This window comes from Nelumbo nucifera, chromosome 1 (assembly GCF_055504915.1).
Source record: "Nelumbo nucifera cultivar China Antique chromosome 1, China Antique-T2T, whole genome shotgun sequence".
NCBI lineage: Eukaryota > Viridiplantae > Streptophyta > Magnoliopsida > Proteales > Nelumbonaceae > Nelumbo > Nelumbo nucifera.
In genome coordinates, this window is record NC_142649.1 from 36,835,943 (window position 1) to 36,856,725 (window position 20,783).

Here is a 20,783-nt window from a genome sequence, read left to right on the forward strand (position 1 = left end):
CTAGTGAAGCCCAAATTCCAGTTCAACCCAAAAAGAGAAGGGGATCTAAGAAACTTAGACAAAGGTCTACCTTTGAGATTGGAAAGAGTATAAAGGGACGGAAAAATCTCCATTAGGGGTGGCATGCCAATCCAAATATCTTCCCAAACATACGTACAATACATGCCATGCCAACATGACTCTCCTTCCTCCCCTACCATTTATCTATTTTTGTTTTTTTTATTTTTTATTTTTGAAATTACACCAAATTACTTAAGAAACTAATCAATTTTAAGTCTTTAAAACTTTCACATCTCCTCATTAACTCTCTCTTCTCTTTCATTAACTCCTTTGATTATTTCTCCTCATTAATCATTCCATTAACTCTCTCTTAATAACTCACTCCACCAATCCTCTCTCCTCTCAACTACTCCAATAAATTGCTTAAAATTTATTTACTCTTTTTCTTTTTTTATTTTTCTTTTTCTTTTTTCTTTTTTTCTTTTTCATTTTATTCCCTCCTCTCCTCATTAATCTAATAAACTAAAAGCAATTTTCTTAGGGGTAATCATTTCAGTCCAATCTGGGCCCGGGTCTCCATCAGGCCCACAAATTTCAAGGCTGGCATAGGCCCAACCCAACATGTAAATAAATAACAGTATAAAATTAGCTAATAAAAATATCATAAATAGTTAAATCACCTAAAAATAATGAGAGAGAGAGAATTCTAAGACATAGGTCCCGCCCCTTCCATCATTAACCTATTTTAGCATATTTCTATAGGCCTTTTCCATTATTAATTTATTAGCTTAAAAGTTGGTTGAGTAAGGAGGCTTATGAGATTCAGTGCTACAGAAATGAGATTAATTAATTCAAATGGCTATCTAGGAACATGCGGTTAACAATACACTAGGTACAAGGATTAGAAAATTCTTTGGCTGATGCTTTAGCCAAGCAAGGGGTACAACATGGACAACTATTTCGGGCCCAATTGTAAAGCTAAAATGGGTAGGGGTGATTAACATATAGTTTTGAGGATTGAATTTTTGTAATGTAGGAAGACAAAGGAGCTGTTTTTGTGCATGTTTGTGGGATGGTTAGCCAAGGCTAACTACCTTAATTTGGAATCTTAACTTACGGATGTATTACTATCAATATTATATTAATAAATTACTTTTGTTACCCACCGAAAAGAAAAAGATGAAAGAAAAGTAACTCAAGAAACAAAACCAAAGAATTTAACAATGAAGAACAAATGAAGGCATTCTACTATTAAGAAAACAGAAAGATAAATAGCATTGCTAAATCCTTAAATTTGCTGGACTGGGAACAGATTATTAAAGTACTCCCAATCACAACTTTAAAAAAAAAAAAAAGGCCTTTTCTTTCCAAGCTGATCTTCTAATCCCAGTCCTATGAGTGGGCTGAAGTAATTTATTTAAAAAAACAAGGGGTCTGCAGTCCATAATTACTTTAAAAGATATTTGGGCTGTAAATCTATAATAATGATTCATTAAGCATTTAATAGACCTGTAGTAGTGCTCATTTAATGAGACAGTAGGCCCTAAAAGAATTACATTTATATTGATTAATAAAACATACTTAATCTTATGAGGTGTTCCATTTATTTATAAGGGAATGCCACTTATCCTATCATAAAGAGGATTCTTTCCCTCTTTTAGTTTAGTCACTTTAAGTGGGTGATACATTGCACCCTAAGAAGAGAGTCCTTTTCCCTCTAGCAAAGTGGGGTGATACATGCCAACCTAAGAAAAGAGACTTATTTTCCTTCCTTCCTGCAACCATTTTAAGTGCAGAGACACGTGATAACTCTGCATTTTGATGCCTTAAGGGCAACAATTCAGGGGTATTTTCGGCTTTAGAATAGTCAAGATGTGCCATTTTCCCAGTTAAATGCAATGTTGTGGCTTCTGAGGGTCTGTATGCAAATTCTGGGAAAAACTGTGAAGTTTTCATGGCTGAAATGCAGATTTTGGGAAGCTAGTGTGAAGTCCAACTGAGAGAGGGGGTGTTTTTGTGAAAAACTGAAAGCAAGAGGGCGCCTCCTAGCTGCTAAACCCAGTTTGGCGCCCCTCCTACTGTATTAGCATGCTCCCCACGCCTTAGCAAACCCTAGGGCGCCTTCTATCCCATTCTTTTCACTCTTAACAAACCCTAGCCACCCCTAATTGCTAAATCCTCACCTTCCATCCCTTCTAATCTCCACCATCCATTCTAGGGCACTCTCTTTTTAGCATTCTAACCCTAGGAACCACCTAACTTCTAATCTTCACCATTCAGCCTTTAGCCATTAAATCTCAGCCTTACATAATATTGGGTGCTTTCTCCTTTTCTTCTCAGCCTTAAGATCACCATAAAACCATCCTAACCCTTCATTCTAAACCCTAGGGCACCCATATTTTTGCTAAAACCCACCTGTCGCCCCCCCTCTTTCTCTCTATTCGCAGTTGTATCCACCATTCTCTATAAAAAGGACCCCAAGGGCCCTATAGAAGGGGTTGGTCAATTCACCCATTTAACAAGGCTAAGGTTTCTTGAGGAGTTCAAGGGTTGTAGAAGGGGAGGACGCCCAGTTCTTGTCAGGAGGGGTTCCTGCAAGCTGTTCAACCATTCTACAACTACTGCCACTGGATCTGATCAACCATTCTTTTCCTTCTTTATTTTCTTTTCTGTTATTTTTATTTCTGCAATCTTTTAGATTTAATTCTTGTTTGTTTCTCTGTTTTGCAGATCTGAATTCGTTCGGTTCAAGGTTGTGTCTAGAGGGGTTCGAGGGTTGTAAAAAGGACGAACGCCCGGTTCTTGTCAGGAGGGGTTTCTGCAAGCTGTTTGGCCGATCTGCAGCTACCGCCACCGGATCCGGATTCTGGATCGTTTCTTTTATTTATTTCTTTTATTTCCTTTGTTGATTCCCATACTTTATTAAATTCCGATTATTATTTATTGTCTTGTTTAAATTTGAAACATTTAATTTCAGCAATAATAAATTTTATTTTCTTATTTTCTGCAATTCCAAATTGTATTCTATTTCCCGGATCTAAGTACGTAACAGTTTTTCCCTTGCTTCTCTGTGGATACGACCCATTCTCACCCATTTACCGCGTTTGTATTTGCTTGAGAATCGGAAAAATTTTATAAATATTAAACTGGTGTCCTGAAGTGGTTAACGACACGCTTCCGGACACACCAACACACCATCTTAAGTAAAAGGTATTATTTCCCTCCTTAAGCCATTCTGAGTGGGGTGATATTTGGTACCGTAGGAAGAGAGGGGTACAAGAGACAAGTGAAAGGAGAAAGAAAAGAAGAGTGGGACATAAAGAATAAAGAAGAAAGAAGAAGACGGAGGTAGAAAGCAGTGCTCCTCCTTTACCTCTTCATTGTGATGTTCTATAGCCTCCTTTAAGAGGAGGACTGTATATTCTTTCTACTCCTCTCACCCCTCTCTTTCTTTATTTAGATTTTCTTTCTTTTCTTCATTGTCTCACATTTAAACATATGTAAGGAGACAACCATCTACCACGTTGTCCATGAATTTGGCTGATTATGGTTCCTTACTCCATTTTAACCTATAAAATCATTTTTTTATGTGTAAGGAGACAACCATCTACAGCATTGTCTGTGAAACTTGGTTGATTATGGTTTCATACTCCATTTTAACCCATGAAATCATTGCTTTGTGCAGTGATTTAAAAGACGCACCTAGGCGCACAAGCAAGGCGCATTTCAGGGTATGCGCCTCGCCTAGGTCCTAGGCGCTTGCTTGGTGTGCCTAGGCATGCGCCTCAACCCAGGCGTGCACCTTTTGAACGTAGCAGCTGGGCCGTGGAGAACCCCCAATTTGGTAATGTTGTTCATTCATTCATCCTAATAAAATGTCTTCTTAAAAGGCAATTAAAACTATAAAATCATTATTTTTTGTGTGAAAACTAAGAATTTAAGACCAAACATAGACTTGTTTGCGCTTGCCTCGAGGGGCGTGGCACAAAGGCGGCTCGTAGAATCAGGAATGTAATATGTTTTACATTACATTAGCTACTTGAAGTAATGCAATTGAATGAAAAAAGAGAATAGAGGTTTTACATGCTTGAAAATGTTTTATATGTTTGATTTTATTTGTAAATTCTCATTTGAATATGCTTTACATCTTATGTTTATGTATTTTAATTTTAGATAATAGGTTTTTTAAAACATTATTTTAAAATTTAAGTTTATATTTTTTATTAATATTATGTTTAATTTTTTTATTTTATTTATTTTTTGGCATTTTTTTGAATTTTCTGACATTTTTTTATTTTTTATCTGTTTTTTGTATTTTTGCGCCTTGCTTCAAAAAGACGTGCGCCTTGCCTTGCGCCTTAGGAGCTAACTGACCCCTACGCCTTGCGCTTTTAAAACACTGGCTTTGTGTGAGGGAGACAACTGTCTACAGCCTTGTTTAGAATATTTAGCTGATTTAGTTCAACACACCATGATAATCCATCAAATCATTATTTAACGGCCATTACAATCTTAGCCATGAAATATGGTCGATTGTGGTTCCTAGCGTTTTTAGTTTTTGATAAGAAAAAAAGAAAATTCATTAATGAAACTAAAAACAACATCCTTGATACGTGTTACGGAAACACCTACAAACAGAAATAGAACAATAAGAAATATAATTTCAAATCACCATCTCATGGATTTGCAACCCCACCACCTCCAAAATATTTTTTTTTTATCAATAATTCAGAGAACCGATTTTATTAAAACTAAATAAGGCAATACAACCAGAAGTTGTGAAGGATACAAAAAGGACAATGAATGTCCAAACCCCCAAATATTACATATACGCCCACAACATAGACTGTCTTTGTACCCCTTGTTTAGCTAAACTATCTGCCAAATTGTTGGCCAATCTTCTAACCCAATTAATTTGAATCAGCATTTACCTGGAGAGCCTTTTGAACCTCCTAAGGCCATTCCTTAGGTGCCAAGAAACTCCTTCCCCTTTCCTTAACCAGTCCACAACTGTTTTGGAATCACCTTCAATAATTAGCCTTTCCAGGCCCAATTCCTTAACTTTCTCAAGTCCAAATACAGAAGCTAAGAAATTTGTTGATGCCACATCACTTTGCCCAGCTGGACTTGAGAAAAGGCACATATGTTGCCTTCCTCATCCCCGATAAATCCTCCAATTCCAGCAGGGCCTGGATTGCCCACACTGCTCCCATCAAAATTCAATTTCAACCAGCCACGAGACGGGGAAGACCAGACCACTGTTTCAATTTGTCTTCTAGAAGATGAGGCAGCTATAGTCCCCCAAGCTCTAAAAAAGAAATCATCAATCTCAAAATCTGAGAACAACCTCAAGGTCTTAACCCAATAAGCCACTCAAAGGGTTATGGCCCCAATCAATACTTCCTTAGTTCGCTCCTTTTCCACAAAAAATTCTGGAGTTTCTTTCCTCCAAGACTGTCCAAACAACTGCTGCCCTTGTACATTTCCACATCAGTCTACCTCTTTTAGTAGAGCACCTGCAAACAAAAGGGTTAAACAGCCCTTCCAAACTAACAGGAAAGGGCCACCTATAACCAAAAAGTGAGGCAAACCACTACTAGAGAAAGCCAACGGAGGGACAGGAGATTAAATAATGAAATGCAATCTCACCATTAACCTTTCACAAGCTGCACAGTTGGGGCACAAGCACCAACTGGGTCACGACAACTACTTTCTTCCTTTGTCTAGCTTTCTCCACATCTAGCTTCACCACAACTCCTTTCTTCCTTTCTCTCTTCTGGGTCTTGACACACTCATTAGCAATTAGTGTCTGGCCTACAATTTGCCTATCTTGAACAAAAGCCCCTTGAAATTGAGATATGAGTGAGGGAAGAACCTTCTTGGGGATCAAAGCTATAAAAGTTAAGTTCACTCCCGGGCTAATTTTGCCCCTCCTATGGAATTCCCTCAAAACTCTGATCAAATCATCTCTAATTATCTCCCAACAATCCTAGTAGAAAGCCAATGTAAATCCATCAGGCCCCACTGCTTTAGATTTGTCCATTGAAAAAATTGCTTCCTTAATTTCCTCCCCTTCAAACCTTTTCTCCAAGATCTCTAATTGATCATTTCCCAAAGTCTCCCAATCAAGCCCTTCAATTGACCAGCTTTCATTAAGTGGTCTACAAAAGATTGACCTAAAGTGAACTGCAAAGGTCATAGCTATCTCATTGCGATCAGTAATCTCAGTCTCCCCCAACCATAAGGACTCCTATCATTTGCAATGGCATGAAAAAATCCCGTATTACCACCGCCTTCCTTGATCTATTTCTCCCTGGACTTCTGCTTTCAACAAATTTCCTCTGTGAGAAGAGTAACCTCTAGTTCCTTCTTCATAGACCACCGCAAATCTCTATCACTATCTGATAAGGGCCCCACCATCTCCTTTTTATCAATCTCCTCAATCTGAGAAATCAAACTTGTTTTCTTTTCCTCTAGTCTCCCAAAGGTCAATTTATTCCAATCTTTCATTCTTTCTTTGAGAAATTGCAATTTCTTTAAGAACTTTTGGCCTTCCCAGATAGGCAGCTGAATCAGAGTATCCACCACTCCTTAACTCTGTCCTTGAATTTTGGATGGGTAAGCCACATGTTTTCAAACCTAAAAGAGGATGGGCCTCCATCAAATCTCTTCTGAAACAAGCAAATTGGCCAATGATCCAAGGTGACTCTAGGCAATTTTCTTCCCAACAAATATTTCCAACGCTCTTCCCAATCTAGAGAAACTAAAAATCCATCAAGCTTAGAGCATATTGGATTAGCCTAAAGATTTAACCAAGTAAGCCTAGAATGCCCAAGAGGGAAGTCTTTTAGTTCGAAATCCTCTATGAACTCATTGAATTTCCTCATAATTGTAGTGACCCTTCCCCTACCCCCATTTGTTTCTTCTAGATATCTAATTATGTTAAAATCTCCCCCTAAGCACCAGGACCCTCCCATAGCCCTCTAACATCTGCCAGTTCCTCCCAAAACAAATTTCTCTCTATATATGAGTTTGGCCCGTAGACATTTGTAAGCACCCATTCAAACCCATCAAATAGAATCCTCAATTTTACTGAGACTGAGAATTTGCCCACCAATTGCTCAGTACACTGCATTGTTTCCTCCCTCCAGATTGTTATCATGCCCCCCGAGGCTCCCCAAGAAGGAAAAAGCTCCATCTTATGTTCCTTTCTCCACAAAATCCTCTAATCCATTTTACCATCAATCTCATGTATTTTAGACTCCTGGATTAGCACTAGGTCAAGTTTTTCTTTCCTCAACACTTCCTTTATTGCTCCCTTCTTTGTGGCACTCCCTAGACACCTCACATTCCAATTAATAATCTTCATGGTCAAGGCTAATAAAGTCCCCAAACCCTTGACTAACTACAGTCCTCCCTTTCTTCTCCCCTAGCACTAAATTCCTTATCCTCATCCACATTGTTTAAGAGTTTCTCAACATCATTAAGCTTCTTCCTTCTTTTACCCCCCCTATTGCCTCTCTTAGGTGAAGGATCCTCTCCTTGCCTTATCCACCTTTAGCCCCATTTTAACTACCAAGTCAAACACAAGGTCCTCCCCCGTCTGCAATTCTTGTCCATTTACAAACCCATTAGTGCACCTCTCAAGATCACCTTGTGATTTTAACTCGTCATATTTGTGATTCTCACCCCCTGCAAGTTTTTTCATCTACTCCCTCCACTCCCCCTTTCCCCCTCCAGCAGCTAACATGGGCAAGTCCAAAAGAGGGAAGGGAGCTAGTGAGTCTACAAAGGCAAAGGAAGACCGGTTAGTACCCAAATTTAAACCACTAAAGTTACAGAACTTACCAGGAGAGAGAGGTAGAGGATAGCAAGACTGGCGGGAGGACTTCTGCTAAGTTTCCATGTTCTATCCCTGTGTTTCCCACACCTACAGAATCAGCCCTGTCAAATTAGGAGTGCATCACATTTGCATCAGTCTGTGCCAAGCTCGTAGCTATTTCCCCAACCAGATTAGCTAATGAGGTTAACTAGTTCCCCTGCGCATCCACCTTTCGAAGCCCCCATACTTGTCCTTGTGTTGGAAATGGCTCCTCACAATCTTGATTACTAGTTGACCCCTGTTGCAACTGGCAAGGTCTGTTTAGGCCACTTCTAGCTTGAGGCCGCATCACTCTATTCATCTCAATTTGTTTCTAAGACTCCTGCGTAGACCTCCTCTCCCCCTTCACTCCATGCGATTCTTGGATGCCTCATGAGTCAACAATGGCCTGAGTACAACTAACATTTTCCACCTTGAAGAGAGAATTAAGGTTCAAGTTGTCTTCAACATCCAGCTAGACTTGGACTGTTTCTTCGACACTGCCAATGCCTAAAACTTATTCTAAAGCACTAGCCTCTTCAGAATTGCCATAGCTGCTCCACCCATCATCATCAGACTGAGAAGAGTCGTTTCTCCAATCTGCGTTGGATCTAGTATACCACAAATTGGGTTTGTCTTGGAGAGATGAAGGGAAGTTCACCCGAGCCACCTTATCGAACTTTTCTCCGTGTAAGTTAGATGGAGTGGAGGAGGACAAAGCTAGACCCAAACTACCATCTCCTTTCAACCTGTCTTGATTACCCCTTGTGACTTTTAAGACATCATGTGAATTAGGCTTGTTGATTGAACCGACTAGGCGGCCCACCCCTGGTTCCTTGCCTTCCCTGCCATCCTTCTTTATAACTTCTACGTAGATTAGCTTTCCACCCAGTTGAACCGACCTTTTAAATTCAAACATTTTTCCTAGGTATGCCTTAAAAGGGAATTTGGATCCAAGGAAAGTCTTATCCGATGGTCCAACTTCCTTGACCAAAAAGCCACCATTGGGTGGGGAATAGACCTTTTCTTTCTCTCCGCGTGTAAGCTTACCAACCACATCATCTTCTTCTTCGTCTGTCCTTCCCAACCACATTGTCAATTCAGCTTTTGACGCGAGCCAAACCGTCCTCCACCTGCCACCAGTGAACACCCTGAACGGCCTTGGAATCCTTTCGGGTTTTGCACCCCCGACTAATATTCTTGTCGTCTAAAGGTTTGTGGCGTTAACTCCCCTAAGGTCACTGCCACACAACACTGCTAGTTGCTCAAAGACTTCCTCGGTCCAAAGGTTGAAGGGAATCCCAAGGATTTTAATTTGGATAGGCCCTGCTTCAAACTCTTTCTCATTACAATATGGATTCCAATTTACCATTGCAAGTGTTAACAAAGGCAGTCAAGTCATGCCCGACGGCAAGATCAAGGATGGCAGCTCTTGTTTCAAACAGATAGACTGAAGCCTTCTCAACCACTGGAAATAGAGTCATAATGTCTTGCAGTTTCAAACGGATAGATTGATGCCTTCTCAACCACTGGAAATAGAGTCATAATGTCTTGCAGCATACCCTGTTCCAACCTGCAACTTTCTTACCCAATCGCACCACCTTTTTTCTCTGCCAATCATCCATTTTTCCTTCAAGCATCAATCTCGAAAACAAAGATACACCACAAAGACCTCTTACAGCACCCACTGCGCGTCGTCAATGGTTTTTGAAGCTTCATTTCTAAACTCTATTTTGTTCTCTAAGACCGTGATAGGTTTGAGTGATTTTTCTTTCAGCCACCTTCGATGCTCCAGGTAGTCCAGAGCTTCGGCAAATCCCACCCACTTGTTTTTTCTTTCCTTTTGATATGCAAACAATTTGTTTCTTTCCCTTTCCAAACGCTTCACATAGTTGAATAAAAGCTCCTCTACTATTGGATTTCTTCTCCACCGTGAACTTCTTCCCTTGCATGCTCAATTTGCCTTTCCAACAAATTATTCTAACTCCAAAGAGAATGCCTTCGATATAGCCACAAGATGAGATGCCACATGCAATAGCAAGGCCAAAACTATAGCACAATTCTTACTTAATTGTTATGAATAGAAAGATTTTATTTATTCGTATTTGCTAGTTTTCTCTCAAATAAAGAGGAAATATATACCAGAATTTTCAAAGGAAAATATATACCAAAATTTTCTCTACGCCTAGAAGAGATGTAATTAAAGGAATATCTCATGATATCCTAAATGGGACTTACCCAGATATCAAAAAAGCCCATTTATTAATCTAATTGGGTGAATTATGTTATGTGAGAAATTATACTAAAGAACTTTTCCACTAACAAGAATTAATGCAATAAATCTTTGGGACAAGCATGTAAAACATCAATGCTCTAACAACCTCTAACAAAAGGCAATTTTTTGCATTCAACCACACCAATTTGCTAAGATGTCTTAACATATGAAGGTTGGTGTTTTATCCCATTTACATAAAGAACTCATCAAAAGAATGAAAAGTATATTTTGTGGCATTTATCAAATTGTAACGCACAAACAGCTGAATTGAATTTTCACCTTTGTAATCAAAAGGCTTGAAAATGGAGAATAATTCAAAGTGATCCTTCATTAAACATGTCCATGCCATTCTTAAAAAGTCATCTATAAAAGTGACAAAATAACAAGAAACCAAATAAGACGTAAACATGGGACCACAGACGTTTGACTATATTAACCGAACCACCTTTTGACACTTTATTATTGACTCTTAGAGAAAAAGAAACACAATGATGTTCAACATTTATGAGTACCAAGTTTCATATTCAAAATCATCCACTCTAGTGGACCAAACAAACGAGAGAATCACTGTTTCATTCCCCTAAAATGGGAGAGCAATCGTATCAGTTTGTTTTTTCTTATTTAGGTAGTCAAGGATTCATGAAAACCATTAATGAGAATTCATATAAACTTTATAGAAAATGGGCGGATAAACTGGTAAGAGCAACTGAATTTTGTTAACAAGTAGGAAGCCTTGAACTACGGACACCAAAAGCAATTGATAGAGTATGAATTAACAATCTTAACCGAAGTAATCGTATGCAAGGGCAAGACTGCAGTTGACTTTTATAGCATTTAAAGTTCCCTATTTCATTTCACTTCTATTTAGTTTCAAAAACAACTTTTGCTGACCAGAAATATACTAGAACCCATCAAAATCAAATACCCACTAAACAAAACCTAGCATGTTAGCACTTAGTAGTATGCATTCTTCTCCTCACCAAAAACGCCATTAGCAGCCATAAAACTTAAACGATTAGCACTATTTTCAACATTAATTTTTGATCATTTTTTCGAAGACTAATTCCCCTTAAACATGTTAGAAAAGTCTCAGCAATGCAAACAACAATCAACAGCACAAGTTGTAAAATAAAATTTGAGAACCAAAGCCACGCTAACAGCAGAGAGATTTGATGGCATTACTATCAAAACAACAGAAACACGTAGAGCATAGGAAACTCGGAGCATTGTACTTGGCTAATACAAACAGGAGTTAGGCTACAGTTAGGCGGATTACCTCGACCGCATGAAGTGCGAAAGCTTCAACATCTTTGATGGTTGGCGAATGAATGAAGGACTTGGAGCAGGAAGAACACACAATCAATCAACCTTTGAACTTTCTTCCCGCCTGGTTGCTGGTTCTGGACCTCGGGTTTTTGGGTTTTAGAAGAAAACTAAACGAGGGAAGGAAGAACAGAAGAGGGGTTGATACGATGTTGCGTCGTCCCACACGAACTTTCCCATTTCATTTGCATCTTCTGATTGCTTGATCAGTATCAACCGTTAATTGCATCGATGAGATATGGGCCAAAGTGTTTTGCACGAGTCCGGGTCACCTAAGAACAAGATACGTTCCAACACCCTCGCAAATCGTTTTGTTATTTTGTACCGTGGCTTGAGCGAGCTGGAAATGGAGCGCGAGCGTGAGCTAATTGTTGGATCGGTAAGTTTGAAAAGCGCAAAATAATAGTGGCATTTTTTGTATTTTCCACCCAAAACTTAGGTTAATTAATTAATTATATTTTTTAGTTGACTCCGGACTCCTTTTATTTACGCTTAAATTACTTAAAATATAGGGTAAAATACAAAAAATTTCCCTGAATTTTCTGACAATAATAAAGACTTCCCCTATAGTTTTATTATAACAGATACCTCCCCTAAACTTTGGAGAAATTCGACAAAAGCCTGCACCAATTTTTTTAAATACCAATTTTACCTTTTTATAAATTATTTTACATAGAAAATTACTTAAAAAACCCCATTTTAAACTCAGTAAACACCCCCTTTAGATTTTTATCCTCTCCCTTCGAACTTCCGAGTTCCATCCCTAAACTCCATGGACGCCAAGACAACGGAACCTTGTTCGAAAACTTCACCAATTCTAACAGAGGAGTCATGTTTGAAATCCATCAGAAAAGAGAAACCCCAAAAGAATATCAACTCTTTCAATCTTCCAACTTTGAAACCCCAATCCATTGATTAAGGAAGAGAGGAACATCTTTCTACTCTTTGCCAATGATTCTTTCACCATTGATTCTTAGGGTGAAATCAACCACCTTTACTTATTTCACCACTCAAACTTACGCCGGTTGAGAAGTTAGACACCATTTTTTGTGGTTCACGCAAGGATAGCACATGTAAAGGGAGACACCATTTGTGGTTCAAACAATGGAGAAGTGAGACACCATTTTAAATCATATCCGGGATCATATCATTATTTAAGTCATTTTATTTTACTTTTGGATTTTTTTTATTTTGAATGGCAACTGGACCGCCATAAACATCTACATTTGCAAATTAAATTTGAGATCAACGTGTACAGATGTCATGTGCTGCATGCCAACAATAGTCAAGTTTCAAGCCATTCCAGATGTCATTTTATCAACATCAAATTCTCTATTTTTCCAAACACACCTTAGAGACAATGGAGAGACCCACAAAGATAGAAATTGGTTTCCAGATTTGGCAACCTTCAAAATTTTGATTCCTGATTCGATTACAAAAATGCCTAAAGTTTCACAACAATTTCAAAGTCTGGAGTCTTAAGACTGGCGATTTGAGACCAATTTCTGAAATGGCAAAAGCCGAAATTTCAAACTTGCTCGCATGGTTGATGACGAAGCTAAAAATGAAACAAAATGGGAAAAGTGCCATCGATGCAAGTTAGCAGGAAGCCCTTTTAGTAATAACGAAAACGAATACCTTCTAGGTTCAGGGGAAGAACAATGGGAGCTCAGTGGAAGAGAGCCTTGTAGAATAGAAAGGAGGGCAAATATGGTATTTTATGATGTCTTTAAATGATACTTCAGGGGTAATTTCGTAAGTATATACATTCTCTGTTCGGATCAATAATGGAAGTGAGGTTTTTGTTTAATTTCTCAAAAGTTTAGGGGAGGTATTTGTTACAATGAAACTATAGGGAAATTTTTATTATTGTCAAAAACTTTAGGGGAGGTTTTCGTATTTTACCCTAAAATATATTGTGCAATTGAATTTGGATTTGCTCCTCACATAGCGTACATCCCACCCTAAAATGGGAACATCAACCCATGAATAATAATTCAAGGAAGGGAGATGTTCCTGGTGTGCGGCCAAAACATGCCGTGAGATCAACGTGAGGAGCGCATTGTGACGAGTAGATCCGGACTCTCCGGAATTTATGGGGAACGCCAAGCATATTCTAAAGGCAACTTTAAAAGATGTATTGGGATATAATTTGGATATGTATATATATCAAAGAAAAATTAAGATATGCATAAATATGTATAGAAATACTATAAATACTTTACTAAAACATAAAAATATAACAATAATACTAAGGGAAAATTCCCGATTAGTACAATGTACTTTGGGCCAAATGTCACTTTGGTCCCTAAACTTTAAAATGCGACAATTCAATACTCAAACTTTTAAAACATGCTAATCTAGTACCAATTGTTTACTCGTCTATTAACTAATTGTTAAGCGGCATTTGAAAATACACAAATGCCCTTTTGAGTATTCAAGTGCCTCCAACTTTCTTGAATAGAAAGGGCAAGGATTTGGGACTATTCAATTTTTATCAGCGTTTGGGTGGTTGATAAAGAAATTTATATGACACTCAAATGGCATTTGTGTCTTTTCAAATTAGACACAAATGCCCTTTTGAGTATTCTAGTGCCTCCAACTTTCTCGAATAGAAGAGGCAAGGATTTGGGACTGTTCATTTTTTATCAGCGTTTGGGTGGTTGATAAAGAAAATTATATGACACTCAAATGGTATTTGTGTCTTTTCAAATTAGACACAAATGTCACTTAACTGATGGTTAACGACAAGTACTAGAATGCCACGTTTTGAAAGTTTGAGTACTAAATTGTCATGTTTTAAAGTTCAGGGACCAAAGTGGCACTAGGCCCAAAGTACAGGGTACTAATTAGGAATTTTCCCTAACACTAAATATAAAGTTTTAATTACATATATATAAAAAATTCATCATAATCAACATACGAAAACATGTATATATTTGGGTTATAACCACAAAATATCAATGCTGACTAAGCATCAATATATTATATATTCATAATTGGAAAAAAAATTCCATTTAGCATTGAAGGTATAGAAGATACTTTCATGAATGATAACGTTCATTAATAATTTATATGATATATAATTCAAAAGGAATTAATAAATGCATACTAAAATCATAAAAAAAATTATAAAAAAAATATTGTGGCTACCTGACCCGGAGGGAGGGAGGGATTTGGATACGAAGTTTGGAGTCGCCACCTAAATTTTTGGAATTGGGAATTTAGGAAAACCTAGGATTCTTCAATAAAGACATTTTGTTTTCTCGGTGACTCGTTGCCCAATGGGGATGAGATTCTTAGGGTTCGGGGACCAAAATACGATGTGGGAATGTGTTAGGCACCCCACACACGCCCGGTTAAACCGGCCTCTACTTCACCAATGTTTCAAGAAATATTTAATAATTTTGTGACCTCTTTATTAGAAATAACACACACACAAGCAATTGAAAGGAATAACAATTATATCTACTCGTTTTATTAACTAAGAAAAGGAGTATGTACTAGAAAAAAACAACAACTCTAAAGAGAGAATGGTTAAATAATGATTAAAGCAAGAAAAGGTATGACTCTCTAACAAATTAGAAAAAGAATTAATCTATTGAATTTTTAAACGAAAATGGGATTTCTAAACTGAAGTTGCGATGATAGATTTATGCATATGTCATGAAAAAGTTGGTAGAACAAGAAATGGATGTATGAAACTAAGTAGATTAAATAAAACACTTGTTGAAATAAAGATCCAAAGAATGCCTAGCAGGATGGTGGTATGCAACTTGAGAAGCTGCTGTCTTTTCTTTGCATATGAGATAAAACAGATTTGGAGATTCTAAAATGGATTTTCAAATGGTGAGAATAAATGAACTCACTAAATTATGTTAAATTTCTAAAAGAAAATAAGATGTGCAAATGAATACTACATGTTGCAACCTGAAGTGATGAAAGTGCATTTGAACATTATGAACTTTTTCCTAATTTATTTCTTCGGATGCATTCCTAGTAGAACAACTATAAACATGCAACTATCAAAACCTTGTAAGCCTAACTACTCTGAGGGCAAGAAAAAAGTTGAATTCAGATGATTGAAATTAAAGTGCAATTTTAATTTGAGAGAGATGTCGAGTGATTTTTTATGCAAAAACACCTAAGTGGTGTCCTAACGTAAGCAAAAAGTGAAAGTGGGTATAAATATACATAAACTGAAACAAATTAATGGTGTTTCATCAAAGTAAAATCCTAACAAATTGAAAAAGGCAAAAATTAGGACAAGAGAAGATTTAAAAAAAAAAGAGATAGTAAAATATAGTAAGAAATCTAAATTAACTAATTAAGGCTCAAATATGTTACATGCATGAGTGGTACGAAAAACAAAAAAAGAAGAGTGCTAGCAAGGTAAGATAAAGAGCTACATGGTAAAACAATGAGATTGACTAAAGAAGGGGATACTCAAACTAAATAAATAAATAAACTTGAAAATGCAACGAAAGAAGAAAAAAAAGGTGCTGGAGTATTCATCTTTGGACATTCAGATTGACTAAACCTACTAGACAACTTTCAAAAGAATACAATAAACTTAGAAAGAGAAAGAAAGAAAAAAACATTTGTAGCAATCAAAATGCTTGAAGATCAAAGTGCTACAGAAAGATTGAAGAGCGCAAAAAATGGGGTGCTACAGAGTGTCCCACTTTGTTGGATGATGATAATCCGAATAATAAAACTTGAGGTGACAACCCATTTTTGCGTATAAATGCAATAGAATGATTGTCGTATTCAAAAGAATGCTGCTTGAAAAACTTTTTCATGACAAAAGTGTTGATGATTGAAAGAAGATGATTGTTTTTTATTAAAAATTATGCCCCTGGAATTGCCTCTTATGGTATTTTCCCATACCTGTCTAGCCCTCGTTCGACTGTTGACAAAATGATTGTCGAACGCGGGCCAATCCCCAGATCTTCCTAAAGGGGTTTCTAAAATGAAATTTCTTGCCCACAACGTTTGTGTGGCTGTCTTGGACTACGGTTGCCCCTACAATAGGGGAATTGCGGAATCTCTCACTAACCAATTCCCTAAGATTCATTGGGATGCATGATTTGAGAAATAGATGATGAAAAAAGAAAGATGACATTTGTAAGTGATAAAATATTTTTTGCAAAATATTATTGAGTGTGGGAAAGTCATTACAATGTATTTCCTTGTTAAGCATAACTAAAAGACATCCAGCAGGTTCTTACACCTGAGCCACGCATGTTTGACATGGGTAAATCAATACACATGGCTCTTTAGGCATTTGGCTTCGAAATCCAAAATATGCTTTGATGTTGTGATTTAGGTCAACCACTGAATAGGAAGATTAGGGGTGCATAGGACTCAGGGCTCCCATAATGGATGCAATTCAATGATAATAATGATGTTGATGTAATGGTGAAGCTTGAGTTGCAAGGTAAGAGATGACGAAGTTAATAACTGTGTACCTGGTAATTACCTGTGTTGAAAATTGATGCCTAATGTTGTTGATGGTAACTGATGTGCATTGGAGATGTATGATGGAGTAATGGTGGTGACGGATTACATGAGATGTTGAGAACACTTTTTTTTGACAAATGTGAATGTATGATTTGTTGAAAACACTTTTTTTTTGTTGTTGGGGCCTTTTTGCCTTAGAAACACTGCTTGAGATATTGAACTATTATTAACACGTTGCACATGATGAATTGATTCGAAACTATTGACTTAGAAGCGTAACCATTTCCTCAAGATACCCATGTCACTCAGACCTGCCTAAGTTTAGGTGTCATCAGACTAATCATTTTTGATCTCCTTGGTTTTGGATCATGAAGCAAAGCTCAACATAATTCATGCCATTGCCTTTAATTTCCTTCACCACGTGTTTCTCAAACACTTTCTGTGTCAGTGGCTTAATTAATGGGTCTGCCACATTCTTTGCCGATGCTACCTTCTGAATTTGGATGTCCCCTGTTCCAACTATCTCCCGAAGTATATGGTACTTCCTCTCAATGTGTTTCGACTTCGAGTGGGCTCGTGGCTTCTTATCCTGAACAATGGCTTCAGTGTTGTCACACAATAGTCGACTGGGTGATATGTTGGATGGAGCTACTCCTAATTTTTGAATGAAATTCTTCATTCAAACGACTTCTTTAGGAGCTTCCCTTGTGGCAATGCACTCGGCCTTTGTTGTGGAATCTACGGTGGACCCTATTTGTTGCTTTTTTAGTTAACTACAGAGGACCCCAACGTGAAGATGTATCCAGATGTAGACTTTCTATCATCTAGGTCTGACTGAAAATCAACATCAGTATACCCTTGAATTTATAGTGAACTACTATCAAATATCAAACAAAATTCTTTTGTCTTTCGAAGATATTTAAGTATGTTGTTTACAACAAACCAATGCTCTTGTCCCGGGTTACAATGGTATGTACTTACCACATTCATGACTTGATCAATGTTTGGCCTAGCGCATAACATGATATACACGATGCTCCCTATGACAGAGGCATAGGGAACTTCTTTCATGCCCTCAATCTCCTCAGGTGTCTTATGAGACATTATCTTGAAGAGAGTGACTCCATGCATGAAAGAAATATTTCATTTCTTGGAGTTCTCCATACTATATCTCTTGACTATTTTGTCAATGTAAGTAGACTGTGATAATTCTATTATTCGTTTTGATCTATCTCTATAAAGTCGAAGTCCCAAGATATAAGAATCATCTCAAAGATCTTCCACGGAGAATTGTTGTCAAAGCCATACTTTCACCGTAGTCAACATTCCTATATCATTCCCAATGAGTAGAATGTCATTTACATACAGAACCAGAAACGTAACTTTATCCCCACTGGTCTACCTGTATACACAAGGCTCATCTGAATTATGCTCAAAGTCAAACTGTTTGACGGTAGAGTCAAACTGAATGTTTCAACTCCTAGAAAACTTGTTTAAGTCAATATATGGATCGATTAAGTTTACATACCATGTGTTCCTAACCTATAGTTATGAAACCTTGCAGTTGTTTCATATAGATATCTTTAGTAAACTTTCATTCAGAAATGCGGTTTTGGCATTCATTTTCCAAATCTCATAGTCATGGTATACCACTACAGCTAACAGGATCCTAATGGATTTGAGCATGGCCACGGGCGAAAATGTTTCCTCATAGTCGATTCCCTCTTTCTGAGTGTACCCTTTCACCACAAGATGAGCCTTGTAGGTCTCAACCTTACCATCGGGGCCCTTATTCCTCTTATAAATCCATTTGCAACCAATTGCTTTTACCCCAGATGGTGGATCTACTAGAATCCAAACTTCATTGGTCTCCATTGAGTCCATCTCAACTCACATGGCATCTAATCAGTTCAAGGAATTTATGTTCAACATAGCTTCCGTATTAATCACAGGATTCTCCTCACTAATCATGGCTTCCACCAAGTAACTTTCTTGGTCATAGTCGTAATAAATTGTGGGCCTGAATACCTGGTAGATCAACTAGGTTGGTAATTATCTGGAGCTTGTAGGACATCTCCCACTACCCTGAGCTTTCTTCATCAAGAATAATTTTCAGACGATGAATGTTTAGGATGCAATTCTTCTCCAAGAAATGGGCATTTTGACTACAGAACACTTTCTGCTCTTCCAGGTCATAGAATAAATATCCTACAGAGCCTTTGGGTAACCTACAAATAGGCAACGACTGGTCATTGATTCTAATTTGTTAGCACTTATTCTTTTAACATGTGCTGAACAACCCCAAATCTTCAAATGTGTCACACTTGGTTTCTTATCGGTCTAGAGTTCATAGGGAGTCTTCAGAACAGATTTGGTTGGAACCCGGTTCAACACGTATACGAAAAGAATGTAGGTAATTCCGAGGAAACGATAAGTGATCGGACCAAATCCAATAAAGTCCGAATGGACGCAAAGTGAACGAATTTGGTTTTTGAGATTTTTTTTTATTTTTTTGGATTTTAATTTTTTTATTTTTTTTTGTATTAAGAAACTTTTTGATGTTTTTTGGTTTTTAAGGAAATATTTGATTTTTTTTTTGAAAAATGATGCTAAGAAAAATTATCCCCTTTTGAAAGATGGTAACCACCTGGATCATCTGGTGGTCATCAACTTCTATTAGCATCCTTATTTTTAGGGTATTTTTATGAGCATATGGGCAGTACAATTCATTAAATTATGGATTATAGTTGCAAGTGTCGTACGTCTTATGTTTTTACCCCATTTTTGTTCATGTTCCTTTGTGAGCGATTCAATTTGGATGTGGTTCCTCGAAAGTCGTCTCCTCTTACTATTCACATGGCTATATTGGATGGTGGTTTTGAGGCTACTATCTTTGACGTATGTCGTGGGAAGAGATAGCTCAATGCCAAGAGAGATGAAGGCTTTGGCATTGATGAGAAAAAGGTGTGGTTCGCCTTTTCAAAAGGTTCACGACGCGTCCATATGCTGAGTATATTCCCCATTCCATGCCTTTTTGTATAGGGATGAACTTTCCTGACCCTTGACAACAAAGCCTTCTAACTATTGCATATAGATATTTTCATTAGAGTTCCATTTAGGAATATAGTTTTGACATTCATTTGCCAAATCTGATAGTCATAGTGTGCAACTACAGTCAATAGTATCCTAATGGATTTAAGCATGGCCACAGGCGAGAATGTCTCATCATAATCAACTCCAACTTTCTAAATCTAACATTTTGCTACAAGCCGAGCTTTATAGTCTCAACCTTTCCATCAAGGCACTTTTTCATCTTCACGAGTGTTAGGAAACAATTCACTTGGGCTAGATTTGGAGTCGTCGCCCATTAATTAAGCAAATGAAGGTGATGGAACTTCCAAGAGTGGTATCAAAGTCATTTTTATCAAATAGTGACTCTAAAGCCCAAGCACTAATTACACTAGTCTTCAAAATCATTTTCATGGTCATTTCACCCGAACTCATTTAAATGGTGAAGAAAACTTCACAGACAACAAATCAACTAAAAAATTGAGATAATTGATTATTGATTAAAATTAACTTGAACATAAGAAAATGAGTGAATATAAATTAGTCTTCAAGCACACCTTAATGTATCTAACAAAATAGTTATTTTATTAATGGTGGAAAATACTGGTGAAAGGAGATAGATAAGAAATAAGAAAAAGAAAAAAAAAGCTGAAATTGTAAACTATCCTCTATAAACTTATCAAATACATTGAGTTCAATCTAAAATGTACAAGAAAACTATGACGGAATTGGGAAGGAGTTGAGCACCTACGAGTGGAAGGTAAGTAATAAAAAATCAAAGTTACAAAACGA

The 20,783-nt window shown here is 37.3% G+C and overlaps 1 protein-coding gene across 1 annotated transcript in view; it reads right to left on the reverse strand.

The window, feature by feature from the left end:
* The window catches only part of ATWHY2 (WHIRLY 2), a 44,523-nt gene extending 32,855 nt beyond the window's left edge, over positions 1-11,668 (reverse strand). Inside the window, exon 1 of the mRNA XM_010274241.3 lies at positions 11,413-11,668. Coding sequence (XP_010272543.1) covers positions 11,413-11,444 — 32 coding nt within the window. The 5' untranslated portion in view covers positions 11,445-11,668. The remainder of the gene's footprint in view (positions 1-11,412) is intronic.
* Between the last annotated feature and the right edge of the window lie 9,115 nt (positions 11,669-20,783).